Source organism: Hyperolius riggenbachi, chromosome 7, assembly GCF_040937935.1.
Source record: "Hyperolius riggenbachi isolate aHypRig1 chromosome 7, aHypRig1.pri, whole genome shotgun sequence".
Classification (NCBI taxonomy): Eukaryota; Metazoa; Chordata; class Amphibia; order Anura; family Hyperoliidae; genus Hyperolius; species Hyperolius riggenbachi.
This window is the reverse complement of record NC_090652.1, coordinates 6,739,073-6,758,928: the sequence shown is the minus strand read 5'-3', so window position 1 is coordinate 6,758,928 and position 19,856 is coordinate 6,739,073. Positions and strand designations below refer to the sequence as shown.

General features: G+C 43.9%; 1 protein-coding gene across 2 annotated transcripts in view; it reads left to right on the top strand.

Moving 5' to 3' along the window:
• The window catches only part of LLGL1 (LLGL scribble cell polarity complex component 1), a 153,249-nt gene that overhangs the window by 34,397 nt on the left and 98,996 nt on the right, over positions 1 to 19,856 (top strand). Inside the window, exons 2-4 of one of the 2 annotated variants that reach the window (XM_068243534.1) lie at positions 5,573 to 5,670; positions 14,337 to 14,418; positions 16,164 to 16,279. In XM_068243534.1, the coding sequence (XP_068099635.1) occupies positions 5,573 to 5,670; positions 14,337 to 14,418; positions 16,164 to 16,279 (296 nt within the window). Of the gene's footprint in view, positions 1 to 5,572; positions 5,671 to 14,336; positions 14,419 to 16,163; positions 16,295 to 19,856 lie in introns of both variants that reach the window. The other variant, XM_068243533.1, reaches the window with a different exon arrangement.

Here is a 19,856-nt window from a genome sequence, read left to right as displayed (position 1 = left end):
TCATCACTTTCCAAACCCTGAATGCGATCATGAATGTCTTGCGACCATTTTCCCTTTTTGCCATGTACAACAATCACTATCTAAAGGGTCATGGTGAAATGGGGCCCCGAGGCAAGTACCACCTTTGGGCCCACCGTTAATGGCCACCTGACTTTTATCTTTTATTTTTGCCAGATTTGGAGGGGGCTAGTGCTAACCTGGCCCCTAGTCTCTCTTCAGTCCCTAGGCACCTGTCTAGGTTGGTCTTGTGCATGATCATGCTCTGATCACAATTAAAAGAGAATCTGGCACTGGTTGACCCTTTGGACTTGTTCACACTGTGAGCGCTTTTCCAATTATTATTTTTTTTTTTTTTAAGCTCTTGAGCAATGATTCTCAATGTGCGTATTCTCGCATGAGCGATGAGCGTTCTTTCCAAGCGCAAATGCGGGTCCTGCACCATTTCATGAGTGTTTGCAACTCCATGCATGGTATAGGAAAATCGCAACACTTGGAAAAGCGATTTTTGTGCACGCTTTTCGTCCGAAATTACGCTACAGAACTTCAGTTCCAGGTCAGAGTTCACTTTCTGTTTGGCGATTTGAGATTTTCTTCCTGCAGACAAACAAAAGGGATTATAAGAATCGCAAATCGCTCTCAAAGTGCTGGGAAGATCGCTTTTAGAAAGCGCAAACAAAAGTGCTCAGTGATTGGGATTTTATAATGTGAACTAGGCCATTTTATTGTTTGGGTCTAGTGGGGCCTTTTGAGTGCTTTGGTGTTTGCTTTCCTTGATGAAGCGTCTGGCTGCATTCTATTGCCAATTGTGTTTTTTTTTTTTCTTTCTCTTTTTACATGTATACTATAACTGCCTGGGCACTATTTATATTTACTTTTTATGAAGTGTAGTTAGAGCTTAATTTTGGAGGATATTTTGAGCACCCCCCCCCCCCCCCCCCCAAAAAAAAAAATATAGCGCCTTTGCTCTTAAAAGCAAGCCCATGAGCGTGTAAAAAAATAAAAAAAAAATAGTGGTCCGCCTCTGGATACTAGTGTGTACTGTAGTGTTTGTCATCTCATTTCTTTCTCCTGCACCCCCCCCCCCTCCCCCAGTAGTCACTCATTACTGTTGACCTATTTGTGCGATGTATACAGGGCACACGTACATAAATGTATGAGATCATACTAGGCAGGTGTGTGCGTAGGGGGCTATCGCCACCCCTGGTGTCTCCCCAGCTATTGGCCAGCAGGAAGTTAAGGTCACACTGCCAATTAGCGGATCGCTGGATCTCACAGATCGTGGTCCTCAGAAGATGAAACGCCTTGTTATCGTGCTCCGCTCTGAAGCGACGGGCGGTTCTCTTTGCTAATGAACAGATGTTTCTTGTCCTGTGTAACTGCAAACCGCTCCCCACAGAAAATAGCTGAAAATCTGTTTACATGAGAATCTGCTAATGCTGAAGAATTTTACGGTTGTGTGTTTTTTTTTTTTTTCTGGAGGCCTTTTCATCTGATGGCTGAACAGTGTTACCAGTTCTTCTGACCGCCGTGTGCGTAACTGATTGCTGGGACATGTAGTTTCACATTAAAGAGGAACTCCAGTGAAAATAATGTAATAGTGCTTCATTTTTACAATAATTATGCAGTGTTCTCCCCAGGCTCTTTTAGCCGGGTGCTCCACCCGGCTAGATTTGGTGACCACCCGGCTGTCATCGGCTCAGCTCCTCACCTCCTCCTATGCTGTAAGCAGAGTTGCCCTGCATTTTCATCTCGCCCCACCCGGCTACTTTTTCATGCCACCCGGCTTCTTTTTCATGCCACCCGGCTGGAAACAAATTCTAGGGAGAACACTGATTATGTATAAATGATTTAGTCAGTGTTTGCCCATTGTAAAATCTTTTAAATCCCTGATTTACGTTCTGACATTTATCACATGGTGACATTTTTACTGCTGGCAGGGGATGTAGCTGCTGCATGCTTTTTTGGCAGTTGGAAACAGCTGTAAACTGCTATTCCCCACAATGCAACAAGGTTCACAGACAGTAAACTACCAGGAGTACCACGGTCCTCAGTTTCCTGTGGGAGGGGTTTCACCACAATATCAGCCATACAGCGCCCCCTGATGGACTGTTTGTGAAAAATAATAGATTTCTCATGTAAAAGGGGGTATCAGCTACTGATTGGGATGAAGTTAAATTCTTGGTCACAGTTTCTCTTTAACGTGACTGCTAATTTTGCGTACTGTGTTCTTCTTTCATGTGGGTTACTCAAAGTGAACCTGAGGTCAGAGAGAGCTATGGGGGCTGCTAATGCCATATTTGCTTATAAACAAGAGTCCCAACCCTGAAACAAGCATGCAGCTAATCCAGTCTTGCTTCATTCAGAGCTCCTGATCTGCTGCATGCTTGTTCAAGGTCTATGGCAAAAGTATTAGAGGCAGAGGGTTTATTCACAGTGGGATGTTGCGATGTAATGCTAAGTTGCAATGCAAAACAAAGTATTAACGCTGCATTACCGTTGCATACAGTAGGTACAGTAAAGCACATAGGCAATGAAAAGTATGCTTCCCTGTACCTGTTAACTAACGCAGTGAGTTACAATAACCATACACCTTACAATGTGACGCTAACGTCTCACTGTGAACTCCCAATAGGATTAGCATTGCAGTGCGGTAAGCTGCATTATGTGACTTTATAATGCAGCTCCGCAATGTCCCACACTGAATGTAGCCAGAGGATCAGCATGACAGCCAGGTCCGCCTGCATTTTTTTTTAAAATTTTTTTTTAAAGAAAATAAATATGACAGCTTCCGTGTCCCTCACCTCAAGCTTGCTTTAAAGAGGAACCCAGGCCCACCTTTTCCTCCCTTAGTAATCTGCTCCTGCTGGCTGGTTACCTATTTATGTATATAGTGCCAACGTATTACGCAGCGCTGTACAGTATATATTGTCTTATCACTAACTGTCCCTCAGAGGGGCTCACAATCTAGTCCCTACCATAGTCATATGTCTGTTTGTATGTATTGTGTAGTGTATGTATTGTAGGGCCAACTTAGGGGGAAGTCAATTAACCTATCTGTATGTTTTTGGGGTGTGGGAGGAAACCGGAGTGCCCGGAGGAAACCCACACAGACACGGAGAACGTACAAACTCCTTGCAGATGTTGACCTGGCTGGGATTCGAACCAGGGACCCAGCGCTGCAAGGCGAGAGCGCTAACCACTACGCCACCGTGCTGCTACCATCTAGTGATGTGACAGCTGTCACTGCATAGTGGGCATTGGTCTAGTGGTGATTTGCCAGTGGTAGCAGCTTGGGGCCTGCAAGGGGTTTCCCCACTCTGCGTTCAGCTTGGCCGTCTCTCTCTCTATATTGGAAGTGAAGCTCTTGACCACCACGGAGGAACTGTATGGGGGAGGGAGGCCACTAGACACCAGGGATCTGTATAAGGGCTGATTGACACGACAAGAGCTTTTTAAGTGCTAGAGATTTTAAAAGCTCTTGCTAATGCAACGCTATGGGGAGTTTTTCCAAAATCACATCGCACCAGTGTGAACACAGTTACTTTAGCAAGAGCTTTTCAAATGTCCTAAGCTCTTGTGAGAACCAGGCCTAAGGGAGGGAGGTGGCAGGTGGACATTGAGGTCACAGCCACTGCACATAACATGCTGGCCATATTTTTTAGTAGTTTTGCACTATTGTAATTGGGAAAGAAGTGGCTAATGGAAAGGCTGTTTGGTTGAGGTGTTTTTTAGAAGCAAGGGAAAGTCTGTTTGAAATAAAATTTGAAGCTGGTGGCCGTGTTAAGATGGCCACTAATGATACAATCTTCCTCTGTCCAATCTTACCATTTCTATGTAATATAAGGGCCCACCTGAAGTATCCAGCCGACGTATAATCACTTTTCAGGGCTCATTCTTATTATGCTGCGCTTTCAGTTTGGACGCACTGCACACAGTGTGCGATACACATGGTAATATGAAAGCTGATAAACTTTCATGTTACCATTGACAGTACAGCTGTGCGCTCCCATGCGTTGCCATGTAACATGTCTGGGAACATTTTATCACATGATCCAGTTTTTTCCAATGGGTTCTGTTGTGTTGCAGCTGCCGACGGCTACTATTTAACGCACCACGACGTGCAATCCATGCGTGCGTTACGCATGCATGAAATTGCGCCAGTGCATGTGTTCTGTAGTGTGAAAGAGCCTTCTACATAGATTTAGTAACATTGTATCATTTTATGACACCGAGCTGTCAGGCCCAGAATGAGGTAGCAAAATTAGTTACAGAGAAGCAGGGCTGCGGAGTCGGAACAATTTTGGGTGCCTGGAGTCGAAGTCGGTGGTTTCATAAGCTGAGGAGTCTGATTTTTGTACCGACTCCACAGCCCTGCTGAGAAGCCAAAATACCAGGCCAAATGTCACTTTATGTTAGCCGATATGTCGTCTTTCTTTGTTTGTTTTTAAAGAGGCCCTGTAGTGACATATAGTAGAATGAGGTGAATTATTCAGTGTAGCCACTGTTACACGGATACTCCTGGTTTCAGCATCAAACCCTTCCTATAGCCATATATTTCTGTACACTGGTATGTAGCACCGCCCTCTCACTGAGGCTAAAGGGGCCCATACACTGTTCGATTTCAGCCATCAATCGATTCTTTAGAATTGATCAGATCTCGATTCCGATCGCTTTGCGGATGATTTTGATCTGACAGGATGGAAGATCTAGGTGGATCGGCTGCTGGCAGCAGATCGATGGACCATAGAGTTGCATTGTATCTAATGATGCAATAATGCATTTAGATAGATTTCCCATAGATTTTCATTTCAATCAGATTTCAGATTGGACTTGACAGGCTTCTGATAGAAATCTATCTGGTCGAATCTGCAGCAAATCTATAAGTGTATGGCCACCTTTTACCCCAGGCTGTTTGGATTTCTTCCCACCAGAGCATTGTGGGAGACCAGTGATCTTTTCTACTAGCTTTAGAACGCTCAGTAAACTAACATTCTGCAGAGATCGCTTTAAAGTACTAAAGATACAAGGCCTCAATTCACGGAGTTTTATCAAACACTTTATCAAAGGTTTGATAATCTTCCTCATGGGTAAAATCTAATTTTGAATTCACTAAGGTGTTATAGATTTATCTAATGTTTTATCGATTAAATGATCAATAAATCGAACACCTTAGTGAATTCAAAATTAGAGTTTACCCATGAGGAAGATTATCAAACGTTTGATAAAGTGTTTGATAAAACTCCGTGAATTGAGGCCTTGTATCTTTAGTACTTTAAAGCGATCTCTGCAGAATGTTAGTTTACTGAGCGTTCTAAAGCTAGTAGAAAAGATCACTGGTCTCCCACAATGCTTTGTTGGGAAGAAATCCAAACAGCCTGGGGTAAAGGTGGCCATACACTTAAAGATTTGCAGCAGATTCGAAGCTCTGTGAATTGAGGCCCTAAAAGTAAAATGTAAACAATGACTACATTTATAAATGACTATTGTAGGGGATAAAAATGTTTGTATTGTTTTCACTACATTTCCTCTTCAATGACATCTCACACATGGATTTCATTTCTTTCTCTTTCAGACCGTGGAGCATGGTTTCCCCAACCAGCCCAGTTCGCTGGCGTTTGACCCGGAGCTGCGGATCATGGCGATCGGCGCCAAATCGGGAGCCATTAAAATGTATCCTTTCATCGTTAAACGAGGACAAATTGAGGCATGAGCTGGGAAGTGTTTATTGGAGTTTTAGTGGTCACGTAAGTGTTGTGACATCCGTGTTAATCCCTCCTTTGTACCCGCGGTCCTGTCCTAGCCTTCGCTCTAATTGTCCAGGCCCGCAGCTGCGGTTGATCTTACGTTTCACAGGTAATTGCGGTTAGTATCACCTGGAAGGGGGAGGGCGTGGAACAATAGCTGAGCCCTTATTTTACTTGCGGGAGTTTCGGGAAGGGTAGGTCAGCTTCTTATTAGGGGAAATCTTTTATGTGCTTAGAGCTCTCACTTCATTACTAAAGCTGAATGAGAACTGCAGGATCGGGTTACCTGGGATTTGTACAGATTTGCTGCAGAGAAGAGACACAGATCTTCCTGTTCCAAAGATTATTTATTTTTCCTTTTTACAATCAAATAGAAACTCAAAACAAATCCTGCTAACTTTAAAGATATTTCGACAAGTAGTGGAATTCCTGTGGCTGATCCTGTGGGAGCCCACTGCTGGCCTGGACACACTCTCTTTTGTTTTCAGTCGTGCTGCTGCCCATGTGGGAGTTCAAATACTGCCTGTGAGGACAGTCAGTGACATGACTATGTACTCTGTAATGTGCTGCAGACGATGTCACTGCTATATAAATACATAATAATAATATGGTAGGGCATTAGACTAGGACTATGGTAGGATTAGATTGTGAGCTCCTCTGAGGACAGTCAGTGACATGACTATGTACTCTGTAATGTGCTGCAGAAGATGTCAGTCTAATGTCCTACCATATCATATAGCAGTGACATCTCCTGCAGCACATTACAGAGTACATAGTCATGTCATTGACTGTCCTCAGAGAAGCTGACAATCTAATCCTACCATAGTCATAGTCTAATGTCCTACCATATTATTATGTATTTATATAGCACTGACATCTCCTGCAGCACATTACAGAGTACATAGTCATGTCACTGACTGCCCTCAAAGGAGCTCACACTCTAATCCTCCCATAGTCATAGCCTAATGTCCTACCATATTATTATTATGCATTTATATAGCACTGACATCTTCTGCAGCACTCTACAGAGTACATAGTCATGTCACTGACTGTCCTCAGAGGAGCTCACAATCTAATCCTACCATAGTCATAGTGTAATGTCCTACTATATTACTATTATGTATTTATACAGCACTGACATCTCCTGCAGCACATTACAGAGTACATAGACATTGTCACTGACTGTCCTCAGAGGAGCTCACACTCTAATCCTACCATAAATTGAAAAGAAAATAAGGAGTTGGAAGAATATTTTTTTCAATATGTTCACCATTTCTGTCAATACGCTGCAGAGAATCTTGCGAAAGTGACTGATTTCTTCCTGTGTGAGGATGGTGTTTGGTTTAGGCTGTTCTTGATGTTGATGGATCTGGGGAAGGGGAGGTCCAGGGAAGGGGGCACAGTGGATTTTCTGGCGTCTCTTAGCAACGTTACCCCTGAGTGACTCCTCTCCATTCAGACGCTGGGGATGGAGTGTGGCTGCTCTCGCCATTGTCCAGCCGAGGGATTAGAGTTGCTGTGGAGATGGCACTGTGCAGGTCTGAGGGACTGGGGGCAGCTAAGGTTCTCCCTAGGACATCAGAGCACCCTCGGGGCTCCATTCCCTGTACTGAGATGCTTTTTCTTGGGATTTCCAGACAGCAGAATATGAGGGCTTGTACACATTGGAGGAGTCGTTTTGTGGTTGGCTTGGTGGTTATCCTAAGGTGGAGCTGAACTCTTGCACAGGACACAAGGAAAACATAACAGAAATGCACCCTGTATGTATTTAGAGAGTTTAGCCTGCAGGGATGCTGTCACGAGTAGATTCGAGTGGCCTAAGCACTCGAACTCGTGATTCAAATGAGCAATAATTAATGCAGGTGAGGAGCGGGACATAAGGGGTTATTTACCCATAAGGCTGCGTGTTCCCTGCGCTCCAAATAGGATCCACACGCGTCCTATTCTTTGCGTTACAAGCCTCGCTGCAGGCACTTCTTCCGGCTTGAAGGAGGAAGTGCCCGCAGTGCCTGCAGCGAGGCTTGTAACGCAAAGAATAGGACGCGTGTGGATCCTATTTGGAGCGCAGGGAACACGCAGCCTTATGGGTAAATAACCCCTTATGTCCCGCTCCTCACCTGCATTAATTATTGCTTATTTGAATCACGAGTTCGAGTGCTTAGGCCACTCGAATCTACTCGTGACAGCATCCCTGTTAGCCTGTCCAATTCCCTCTCATTTGTGTCCAATCACTAGTTGTAATTTGATCCCCACCCGTGTCACATGACTGTCTATGGCAGATAAGCTCATTTGAAAGCACAGGATGTAAACAATAGGTCTGCTTCCATGAAAGCAGGATGTAGAAACTGCAGGTTTATTACAGGATTTGTATCAGCTGTAACAAATGTTTTTTTGTTTGAAGGTTATGCTGTTGCGTATCTTTTAAGGCTCGGACACATGCGGTTTCTGACAGCTGATCTGTCAAAGTCTTATCAGTCTGCCGACAGCTTGTACACACGTACTACTGTCGGCAGAACGTCCGCCCAGCGAGACATGACATATATGCTATAGCAGCATAGAGGGTGATATAGCGGCTGGGAACGCGGAGAATCGCTCGCATTCCCAGGCCTGTCGCCGAACCCGGAAGTAGCCGCTGGTGGGGACAGGGGGATCGGAGCCAGGCTGCGAGGGCAGCATACAGCTTCAGGTGGCTGAGGGATGCCCCAGGTGAGTAAAATTTTTTTTTTTTTTTTTTTTTTTTTTTTTTTTATTTTGACTTGGACACTGAAGCGAAAAAAAATTGAGATTATGATTTGTATGTGTAGTACAGCTAAGAAATAAAACATTAAGATCAGATACATCAGTCTAATTGTTTCCAGTACAGGAAGTTAAGAAACTCCAGTTGTTATCTCTATACAAAAAAGCAATTAAGCTCTACGACTTTCAAAGTCGTGGAGAGGGCTGTTATCTGACTTTTATTATCTCAATTGTTATTGAACTACGGTAATTACTTTTCTTCTGCCAGAGGAGAGTTCATTAGTTCACAGACTGCTCTGAAAGAATCATTTTGAATGCTGAGTGTTGTGTAATCTGCACATATTATAGAATTGTTCAATGTTAGAAAAAACACTATATACCTGAAAATAAAAATATGAGAATATTTTCTTTGCTGCTAAACTTCTAGTAATTATTCATAGTACACAACCAATTCATTATATCATATATTTTTTTTCGCTTCAGTGTCTCTTTAAGTATTCCTTTAAACAATGCAGAGTGCCTAGCAGTCATGCTGATCCTCTGCCTCTAATGCTTTTAGCCCCATAATCCTCTCCCCCCCCCCCCCCCCCCAACAAGCATGCAGAGCAGGTGCTCTGACTGAAGTGTGACTGGATTAGCTGCATGCCTGTTTCAGGTGCGATTCAGCCACTACTGCAGCCAAGGAGATCAGCAGGACTGCCGGGCAACTGGTATTGTTTAACAGGAAAGACATATGGTAGCCTCCATATGTCCTCACCTTGGGGTTTTTGTTTTTTTTAACAACCAATGGAGATGCTTGAGAGATGACAGGAGCAGGATTTCTCCTGACACTGGGGAATTTCCTCCTGACTCTGATTCTTGGCATCTGTTGTGCTTTTCCTGGCTGAAGCTCTAGTATGAGGGGTATTTTAGTCTCACAGTTTTCAGTGGAGGCAGCCAGTGATTGTTGTGGTTGAGAGATTCCCTGTGTGTATAGTTTGTGTTACACTCTGTCTTTGGCACACTGTGCTGCGTCTGTTACACAATCCGAGTCCCCGGAGGCGGTTCTAGCACACGGCAATGGACGTTCTGCAATCTGTTACTGTCCCTAATCCCTGTCTGAGATCCCAAACAGAGCATCAGAGGACAGCTCGGCTGATTAGCAGATAGACGCCTGGCGGTTAAATGGCTAAAACGAACATTCGGCTAATTAAATTACGGGCAGAAAATATCTCTTGTGACAAACATAGACTTGGTGCTAAAAACAAATTATCTGTTCACACAGAAGCGGGTCACACATCTGTGTTAGCGCCACGGAATATACTGGCGCTTTATTACCCTAAAATGCAGATTATTTGTGTAGACCGTTTATTTTACCAAATGAATCCTCAGTGTTTGCGCATGCCTTTGCGGCTCCATAGTGTTGTATGCAAATGTGATGCGATGCACATGCAGAATGTAGGGAAAAGGGCAACTTGCTGTGCTGCTTTTTTTTTTTTATTCATTTATTTTTTTTTTTTTTTCTAAGCGTGCTCCTTGCCTGAGTGTTGGGGCTATGACACACCAGATAGCGTGTTGCTCTGTCATTTTTCGTGGTGGTGTTTATTTTTTTTTTTTTTTTTTTTTTTTTTTAAATTTTAAAATCCTTCTGTTGACAGACTTTAAAGAACAAGCGACACTCATGCTAACCTAGAAATAAAAAACACATATATAAGTAGATAAATACTACTTCTACTTGCATAACAGATGTATTGTGCTATCCACATACTGATTCCTGTGAATTTTATAAAGGAAAAGCAGAAAATCCTATTCTAGGCAGTGGCCATCTTGCCAAGCTAATGCTGACATCATCTCCTCCCTGACTCTTGTTTTCCCCCCTCCCTTCTCTTGCTCATTGTGTATTCATTAGCTGCCCTCCTCCCAGAGTCTTCAGACACTCCCACTGAGCTGTATACTAGGAACTTCACTGTCTTATCCTCCAATCTGAGTCACCTCAGCCTTGCTTGTAAACACAAGTGATCAGAGGGTGTTTCTCATAAGGAGCTAGGCAGGGAAATGGAAGAGGAGGAATATATTAGAGATAAAAAACTCCCAGCATTCAACTCTTTGGCACTGTTTGGCACTAGGGCCAGTGCTCCTAAAGTATGTGATAACTCCAAACCATAACAGCAGAAAACGTTTTTGCAAGTTTTGAATGCAGGATTAGCATCTTTATCACTTAATACATTTAGACGAGTTGCTGTTGAAATTTGATTCTTATGGTGACAATACCGCTTTAACATTGTGGCAAAAAGGCCGCTATTTATTTATTTTTTTTGGGGGGGGGGGGGGGGGGAAATCTTGACCATGTTGATTTTTAAAGTAAGTTAATGGAAGCTGTTTTTTAAAAAAAGAAATCTACTTGCAAAACGCTCTCTGGTGTGTCATGGCCCTACCCATTCCGGTGTCCTCAAGCTGAATTGTAGTGAGAACACATACCTTTTTCATGGTCTAAGGCCCCGCCCCATGCACACTGACATTTGCAAAATGCTAGCGATTTGCAGCGATTTTTTTTTTTTTTTTTTTTTTTTTTTTTTTTTTTTTTGTTTGCAATTTGCGCATTTTTCATTGTACACGTTCACAATTTATAAACTATTGCAAAATGGATTTTAAATGCATCGTGATCGCTCTAAAATACCAAAAAATGCTGTATGTAGCGCATTTATTGCAAATCTCCGGTGGATCGCAGCAGTGAGATCACTGCCATATAGTTTATAATACACTTGCACTTTAAAGCGCTGATAATGGTCGGCGATTAGTGGTAAACTGCTGCTCATCGCCCCAGTGTGAATCGGTCCTTACACTTTTGTGGAATAAATTTACGTTCACATTGCAGGAAGAAGACTCAAAGTATAGCAACAACTGTATGGCCGATACATATCCAGGAAATTGATTTTTTAATGGGCGCCTTAAAGTGGATCCAAGATGAACTTTTACTAATTGCATAATTGTGTTCCTTTCCTATTGTTTATAGGGCATTCCTCAAGCCAAATACTTTTTTTTTTTTTTTTTTAATACTCTAATTCCCTATAAACTAAACAAGCCACGCCCACAGGTTTTCAGAGTGCCTTGGCACTTTCAGACAGTAGCAAGGGCTCATGGGAGCTCAGTCTGGGCAGGAGGAGGGGGAGGTATTACTAGCCAGAGATTTCAGAGGCAGAGGGGAGGAGGGGAGATTACGTTTTTTTTGCTCAAGATGCAGATAAGCCTGCCTCTGTGTAATGTTTACAAACATGGCTGCCCTCATTGTATCACAGGAAGAAAGAACCATATTCTATTAAAGCTGTTTGCAGTTAGATTTGCTGTGTAAACTATCTAAATTTTAGATAAGATATATAGACAAGTTACTTGTTAGTTAGTTTTTCATCTCGGATCCGCTTTAAGCTTGGGGTCTTTTTGAGTGTCTCCATGAGTACTCGTGTGTGTGTGTGTGTGTGTGTGTGTGTGTGTGTGTGTGTGTGTGTGTGTGTGTGTGCTACAGTTCTCCTTTAAGTGATGTCAGCTCATGCCTCACTGTATGCATAGGCTTGCGCCTCAGTGTAGTGAATGAGTTTTATACTCTGCGGCGTTCCAGCAGTCACGTGGTTTGGGCAGCCAGGTATTGGGAGGTATTGTTGATGCTCTGGTTGTCCTCCTCCTCTCGGCCCGAGGATGGCTCCTGCAGAGCTGCTGAGTAAGCAGGACCAGGCCTGTCATGTGCTCTCTCTCCTCCCTTTAAACTTTAAAGGTCCTGTAGCCATGGTAACAGGCTGAGCAGCCAGGGAAGCAGGAGGAATCCTATACTTCTCTCCCACCCCTCCCCGGCGATTGTTCTCCAGATTCAGTCACCTGTCACCGTGGCAGCCTGGCGCTGAGCCAGGACACGACATATGTCTTTAATTTTCTTCCCCCTTGCATCCGGAATGTCGGCTATACATTGTACTCCGGCTGTTTGAAGAAGTTTCTGTTTGTTTTTCCTTTTAACGTATTTTCAGTGTTGGGAACTTTCCCAGTGTTGGTCTCCGGATGTGGATGAGAAGTTATTAACCCCATCCTGTCAGTTACTACTCAGCGTGTCAATTAAAATATTTGTGCTTAAAGGGGACCTGCAGTGAAAATACCATAATAAAATTGCTTATTGTTTACAATCTTCATTTATAGATTATTTAGTCAGTGTTTGTCCATTGTAAAATCTTTCTTCTCCCTGATTTACATTCTGGAATTCATCACTGATGGTGACCTCTTTAGTCCTGCTAGGTGGACTGTACGGAATGTTCGTTATTGAGAGTTTTATGCACAGAGGGAGATACTGGTTGCTTGGCAGTTGGGAATGACTGTTATTTCCCACAATGCAATGGGGTTCACAGACAGCATACTGTCAGGGTCGTGACATCACACTGTGGGAGGGGTTTCACCACAATATCAGTCATACAGAGCCTCCTGATGGTCCGTTTGAGAAAAGTAATAGATTTCTCATGGGATAGGAGGTATCAGCTACTGATTGGGATGAAGTTTCAATCCTGGGCTAAGGTTCCTTTTTGAAACTTTTTTTGTGTGTAAGATCAGCTTAAAATTGTGATAGAATAAAAGGAAACCCACAATCTCGATGCCTAACGTGTCCGGAGTATGGCTCTGATTTTGTCTTATTTTGGATTGTAATAAAGTAGGGGGTTTCTGGAAACCACTTACTTGTGTTTACAAGTCATGGATACTATATAGGTTTGACTTTGGTATTCACTATCTGTAGCAGTCTACTACAGAGGGAGCGGTTAGATTTGGGTATTTGAAGGTGAACGCAAGGAATCCAGTGCAGGAGATTTGGGTGCAGCCGGCGCCACCACAGGCCATAATAGGAATTACAGCTATAGCGGCGCACACTGAGTAACTTCGGCTCTGTCAGATGGAGCTGAAGTTACTTTTAAAACGCTGTAATCCGTCCGCCAGCAATAGCTGGAAGCAGAATTGCATCATTCCCCCACTATCCATGTGGACCTGGAGGGGGAATAGTAATTACCACCGCCAGGACTTGTGCAGCAGCAGGGTAAGCTGTATATTGGCTGTATCCTGCGCCCAAGTCTCCAGGCGGCAATTCCCTTCGTACGTATTAGAAGGGGGGAATTAGTTGTAGGCATTAGGTGGCGGGTTTGTTTTAAGCACTAGGAGGGCCTCCTGTATGACCGAGGATATTGCAGCTTTAGAGCAGGTGCAGAGACGAGCTACAAAATTGATGCGTGGGATGGAAGGTCTCACTTACCAAGAAAGGTTAGATAAACTGGGTTTATTTAGTCTAGAGAAAAGACGCCTTAGAGGGGATCTAATTAACATGTATAAATACATCAGAGAGCAATATAATAGCTTGGCGGATGAGCTTTTTGTCCCTAGGCCTTCTCAAAGGACTAGAGGACATGAGCTGCGCATGGAGGAATAACGTTTTAGACATTTATTTAGGAAAGGGTTCTTTACAGTAAGAGTGATTAAGATGTGGAATGCATTGCCACAGGAAGTCGTTATGGCAAACTCTATACCTGCATTTAAAGGGGGCATAGATGCTTTCCTTGCGTTGAAAGACATCCATGGCTACAATTACTAGGTTATGCCTAATGATGTTGATCCAGGGATTTTATCTGATTGCCATCTGGAGTCGGGAAGGAATTTTTCCCTTTTGGGGCTAATTGGACCATGCCTTGTAAGGGTTTTTTCGCCTTCCTCTGGATCAACAGGGATATGTGGGGGACGGGCTGGAGTTGTACTTTGTACTGGTTGAACTCGATGGACGTATGTCTTTTTTCAACCAAAATAACTATAACTATATAACTCGCATGTTATGGTTGTCTCTCCTTGACCTTTGCCCTCACACAGATATGGCGCCCCGGGGGTGGAGTTTACAGGACTGCACAAGGACATGGCCACCGTGACCCAGCTGCACTTCCTGCCTGGACAGGTAATGCTTACTCCGCCCTCACCTCACATGGGCTTCAATACACTAAGACTTTTGGTAAAAATGTCATGTGAGATAAACCTCATTGGTAAAAAATGATTTAAGATTTTCTCACATGCAATATTCTGTAATGTACAGGAAAACTGCATGACCTCTCACGAAGACTTTTCCCTCCTGCAGTATTTCATGCAGTATGTGACGGATTATTGCAGTGCAGGGAAAATGGAGGAAAGATGCGATACAGACAGCATTCTTTATTATACTGACAAAGAGCAAGTCCAGGCTGTGTGAAATGAACAGAACATTTGTATCGGCTTAAAACCATCAGTATCTTATTAACCAGTTTAATCCCTGCATAATATTGTGAAATGTTATTTATTAGCAACTTTCATATTTTCCTGATTGGTGTAAATAGTTTTTCTTTTTTTTTTTCTTTTTTTTCTTTTTTCCCCTCTGCTGTGTTTTATTCCATTCTGTAACCTTCCGACTGGGTGATTGTTACCGACAGCTCCAGGCTGGTGACACTGAACTTTTCACTTGTTACCGCATGTGATAATCTCTGTGAATTCACATTTACTGACAGCTCCAAGCTGGAGACACCGGACATCTCACTTGTGTTACTGCGTTTGATAATCTCTGGGAATTCATATTTATTGATGCATATGGACACTGCCAGTGCCATATTTATTTAAAGTTAAACAATTCCAGTTGCCTGGTAGCCCTACTGATCTTTTTGGCTGCAGTAGTGTCTGAATAACACACCTGAAACAAGCATGCAGCTAATCCAGACACACTTCAGTCAGAGCACCTGATCTGTATGCTTGTTCAGGGGTTATGGCTAAAAGTATTAAGGTGTCCATATATTAGTCTGCCACCAGATCAGCCATTTGATAGATCCCTCTCTAAACGTATCTGATCAGAGCGGGATCTATTACCTTCACACTGATTTGGAAATGGCTGTGTGCAGCGTTGAATGCTCTCCTCTTGCACACCAGAGGCCGGACAAGTGGATTTGTGCTGGCCGGACAAGTGAACCTTCAACTGTGGGGGGGGGGGGGGGGGTTGGTTGACCCTATATTGAACACAGTTGCCGCTGCACACCCTTTTGACCCAGATTCTCTTGCATTCTCATTTGATCTATTCGGCCAGGAAATTATCCAATAATGTTATGGTATCAAAGGAGAATAAGCCCACAAAATCGAATAATGTATGGGCATCGGTAGTCAGACAAATCCCCCCCAGCTCTTCAATGGCTGGGACTAAAGGTACGACTTTCTGAAACGAGTCGGCCATTTTGTCTGTCCTGCTTTGCCATTCGGTAAGCGTGGAGCCATTGAAGAGCTGCAGATTTGTTTGATTACTTGTACTGGCTTCCTTGGAGACAGGGCCTTCTCCAGCACCGTTGTGGCATAAGCGTTGTCAGTCGCTTTGAAATGTATGGGCAGCCTCAGAAGCAGCAAGACTGCCGGGCAACGGGTATTGCTTAAAGTATGTCAGCCTCCATCTCCACAAGCAATGCCTGCCTCTAAGTAATGACAGGTGCCCTTTTCATTAGAATCAGACAACATTTATTCGCCGAGTACAATGGTTGTACCTGGAATTGATTGTGGTACACATGGGGTTGGCAACAGAACAAGCAAGACAATTAGCACAACAGATACAAGGACAAGAATATGATGGCATGTCAGCCATCTTTGAATCTCTTCCCACTATACTAACCTTTTTTTTTTTTTTTTTTTTCCTTCCAGGGTCGCCTCCTGTCTCTGCTGGACGATAACACTCTCCACCTATGGGAGCTGCAGCAGAAAGATGGCTCCTCCCACCTCGAGGAGACGCGGACTTTCATCCTCCCAGGCCGGCCAGGGTTCGACTGCGCTAAGTACTCAAACTTCCTCTTCTTTCTCTCTCACGCTTGTGGCTAGGCAGGTTAATTTTGGGAGGGGGCACCACCCCTGTAACATAGGTTGTGGGGGAACAAATGCCTTAATGCAAAAATGGCGGTAAAATAGTAATATAGCAGTTATTACATGGACCGAAACCAGCATCAAGAACAGCAGCTGCTTGCTTTAGCCAGTCAGGTTCTCCCTATCTCACCCTGTGGAGGAAAGGAGACAGTGTGGGGTCTGTGTCCCGCTCAGCAACCAAACCACTACTTTACCAGAACTGAATGAGCTATCCCTGACATACAGTGACCATCTTGGTGCCAGTATAGTTTAGGGGTCCTAGAAGGAACCCTCTTGGGCCTCGTTCACATCAGGGGCCATTTCTGTGTGTTTTCATATCGCATTGCCCTATGCGTTCTGCAATGTATTGATTTTCCCATGTAATGTGCCTGGGTTTACATCTATGTGCTGAGCTGTGTTACGAAAATGTAGTGTTGCATACATTTCTGTGCGCTAAGCTGTAAAGCGCACATCAATGCAAATGAATGGGTGCGCTTTTTTAGTGCATACAACCGCTTTTTACTCCTCTTTGGGAAAAAAAATACATTTACATATGAAAACAAAGCTTTATTGACAACTGCTACAGTAAGCAAAACATGCTTAAACAAAGTGCCAGCTGCGCTACTATGCGCTGCAGATCCCATTCACTACAGTGAATGGATCTGCACTGCGGTTCCGGAGAAATGCATGCAGCAGTGAGCGCAGCGCATATGATGAGGATGGTAGAAGGGCTGTCTATGCCATTCTGCCGATCTTGCGTGTCGCACTCTATACACGCTTCCACAATGCGCACAGCAGCGCATATAGTCTGAACGAGGCCTAGCGCGCGCAAGCGTATGTGGTTTTTATCATGCGCTTTTACACGTTTTTCGATGCATGTGAACGAGACCTAAGGGAACAGTTCTCCAAACACAGCACCCTCTACAGCATGAAGCGTTGTGATTGGCCAGATAGTGTGGGCGTAGTCTACTGAAACCTTGCAGGTTGAGAGTGCTGTCCTTCCAATCATGTTAGTGGAATTTCCTAAAACTATTGTGTAGGTATACTCAGATTATATGCTTTTCCACTGTATGCCTTTATATTATAAGGAGGTTTACTCTGGCCTAATACTACAGCAATAACAATAACATTTTATATAGCGCTTTTCTCCCTGGGTACTCAAAGTGCTGTGACCCTGCATTATGCAGTCTCAAAGGCTAGGGAAAAGAGGAAATACTACAGCAGGTACTCTTTCTGCTGGTCTCTATATGTGTATGGAAGTGGGTGTGGCTAGCAGTATACAAGCGTGAGGAGAAGGAAGAGGAGGGTCTCTGGTGGCAGGTGGGACACGCTGGGTCTCCTCCCCTCTGATATCACTGGTGTACGGGACTTTGTAGAATGTTTCCTCCCACTTCTGTGGGAATCCTGTGCCTATAATGTGGTTTCTCCTCCAGTTTACAGAATGCAGATCACCTGTTTATACATCTCATCCTTTCATTTTCCACCATTTCAACCCGCTTACATCTGAAGAGCGCCCAAGGGGGTAATACTACTGGTCTTTTCCATAGAGGAGTTTCCTCCCACTTCCAAGGCCAGCCATGGCTCCAGTGCCATGTACACATGCTTGTGTCGCCAGTGATTTGGGCGCAGGGTGATCCAAATGACTGCTCTCCCTGCTACTGCAGAACTCCCCCGGGGCGTTGAATGCTATTCCCCCACCGAGTTGTTGCAACGCCCACGGAGATGCAATTTGCATTATTAATTACGCTCCCCACTCAGCATTACATTGCTGCTATGTGGCGCCTAGTTTTGCTGCTGTGTGATGAAACAACCTGCTTTGCTAGTCCCAGTGAGAGGTTCAGGTCTTACTGGGATAGGAAGGCTGCTTTCACACTATGCACATTAAGATGCAAAGCTACTGACATGGGTTCTTATTGAATTCACTTTCTTTCAGGAGTTTTCTACTAGGAGGGCATTTACCAAAAAGTGGATGAAAAGGTCCGGTCATATCATTCTGAGCATTTTCTTGCTTGCTGGTGGCTTAAAGAGAACCCGAGCTGGGTTTGAAGAATGTTATCTGCATACAGAGGCTGGATCTGCCTATACAGCCCAGCCTCTGTTGGTATTCCAAACCCCCCTAAGGTCCCCCTGCACTCTGAAATCACACAGCCGCGCTGTGAGGCTGTGTTTAAATCTGTGTCAGTCTCGGCTGCTCCCCGCCTCCTGCAGAGCTCCAGTCCCTGCCCCCCTCCCTTCCCTCTAATCAGCGAGGAGGGATGGGAGGCAGGCGGGGACCGGAGTTCTGCAAGAGGTGGGGAGAGCAGCAGACTGACATGCTGTGTGTCGACAGCGAGGCTGTGATTTCAATCCCTCCCTGTCGACACACAGCATGTCGCAGCGGCTGCGTTTTTTTTCTCTATAGTGTCAGTCTGCTGCTCTCCCCACCTCTTGCAGAACTCCAGTCCCCGCCTGCCTCCCTTCCCTCCTCGCTGATTAGAGGGAAGGGATGGGGGCAGGGACCGGAGCTCTGCAGGAGGCGGGGGAGCAACTGAGACTGACACTACAGATGTAAACACAGCCTCACAGCGCGGCTGTGATCTATGTCTGATTTCAGAGTGCAGGGGGACCTTAGTGGGGTTTGGGATAGCAACAGAGGCTGGGCTGTACAGGCAGATCCAGCCTCACTATGCAGATCACATTGTTCAAACCCAGCTCAGTTTCTCTTTAACCACTTCCCCCTCCCCCAGGGCGAGTAGCTACATCCCTGCAAAATAGCTACTATGTCACTGCAAAATCGCTACTACGTCCCTTCACGATTGACAAATAGTCCCCCCCCCCCCCCCCCCCAAAAAAAAATAAATAAAAAATAAATAAAAAAAAATGTACAATTATAAAAAAAAATTACCATAGCGACTGAACTTACTTTTTTATGTATGTCAAGAGGGTATATTACTGTTACTGTTAAAATTGTTATAAATTATGTAATTGGGGATGGACACACAACTGAAAAAATGCACCTTTTTATTTCCAACTAAAATATTAGCGCCATACATTATACTAGGGCAAAAGTTTAAATGTTACAATAACTAGGACAAATAAGCAAATGTGTGGGTTTTAATTACAGTAGCGTGTACTATTTTAAAACTATAATGGCCAAAAACTGAGAATTTTTTTTTTTTTTTTCCTTTTTAAAATGCAGTAAGAATAAAATAATTCTAAGCAAAAGTACCCCCCAAAGAAAGCCTAATTGGCAGCCAAAAAACAAGATATAGATGGTTTCGTTGTAATAAGTAGTAGTAAAGTTCTAGGCGAGTGAATGGAAGGAGCGCTGACAGGTGAAAATTGCTCTGGTGTTTTTTTTTTTTAAGGGGAAAATCCGTTGGAGGTTAAGTGGTTAAAATGCATTTTATTGATTGAAAATATCACTTTGGAGAAAAAAAGTAAATTGAATAGGGGCCATAATGGAAAACGAGCTGTAGAGATTGTAATTCTGCAAATTTGCCTGCAAAACCAATTTTA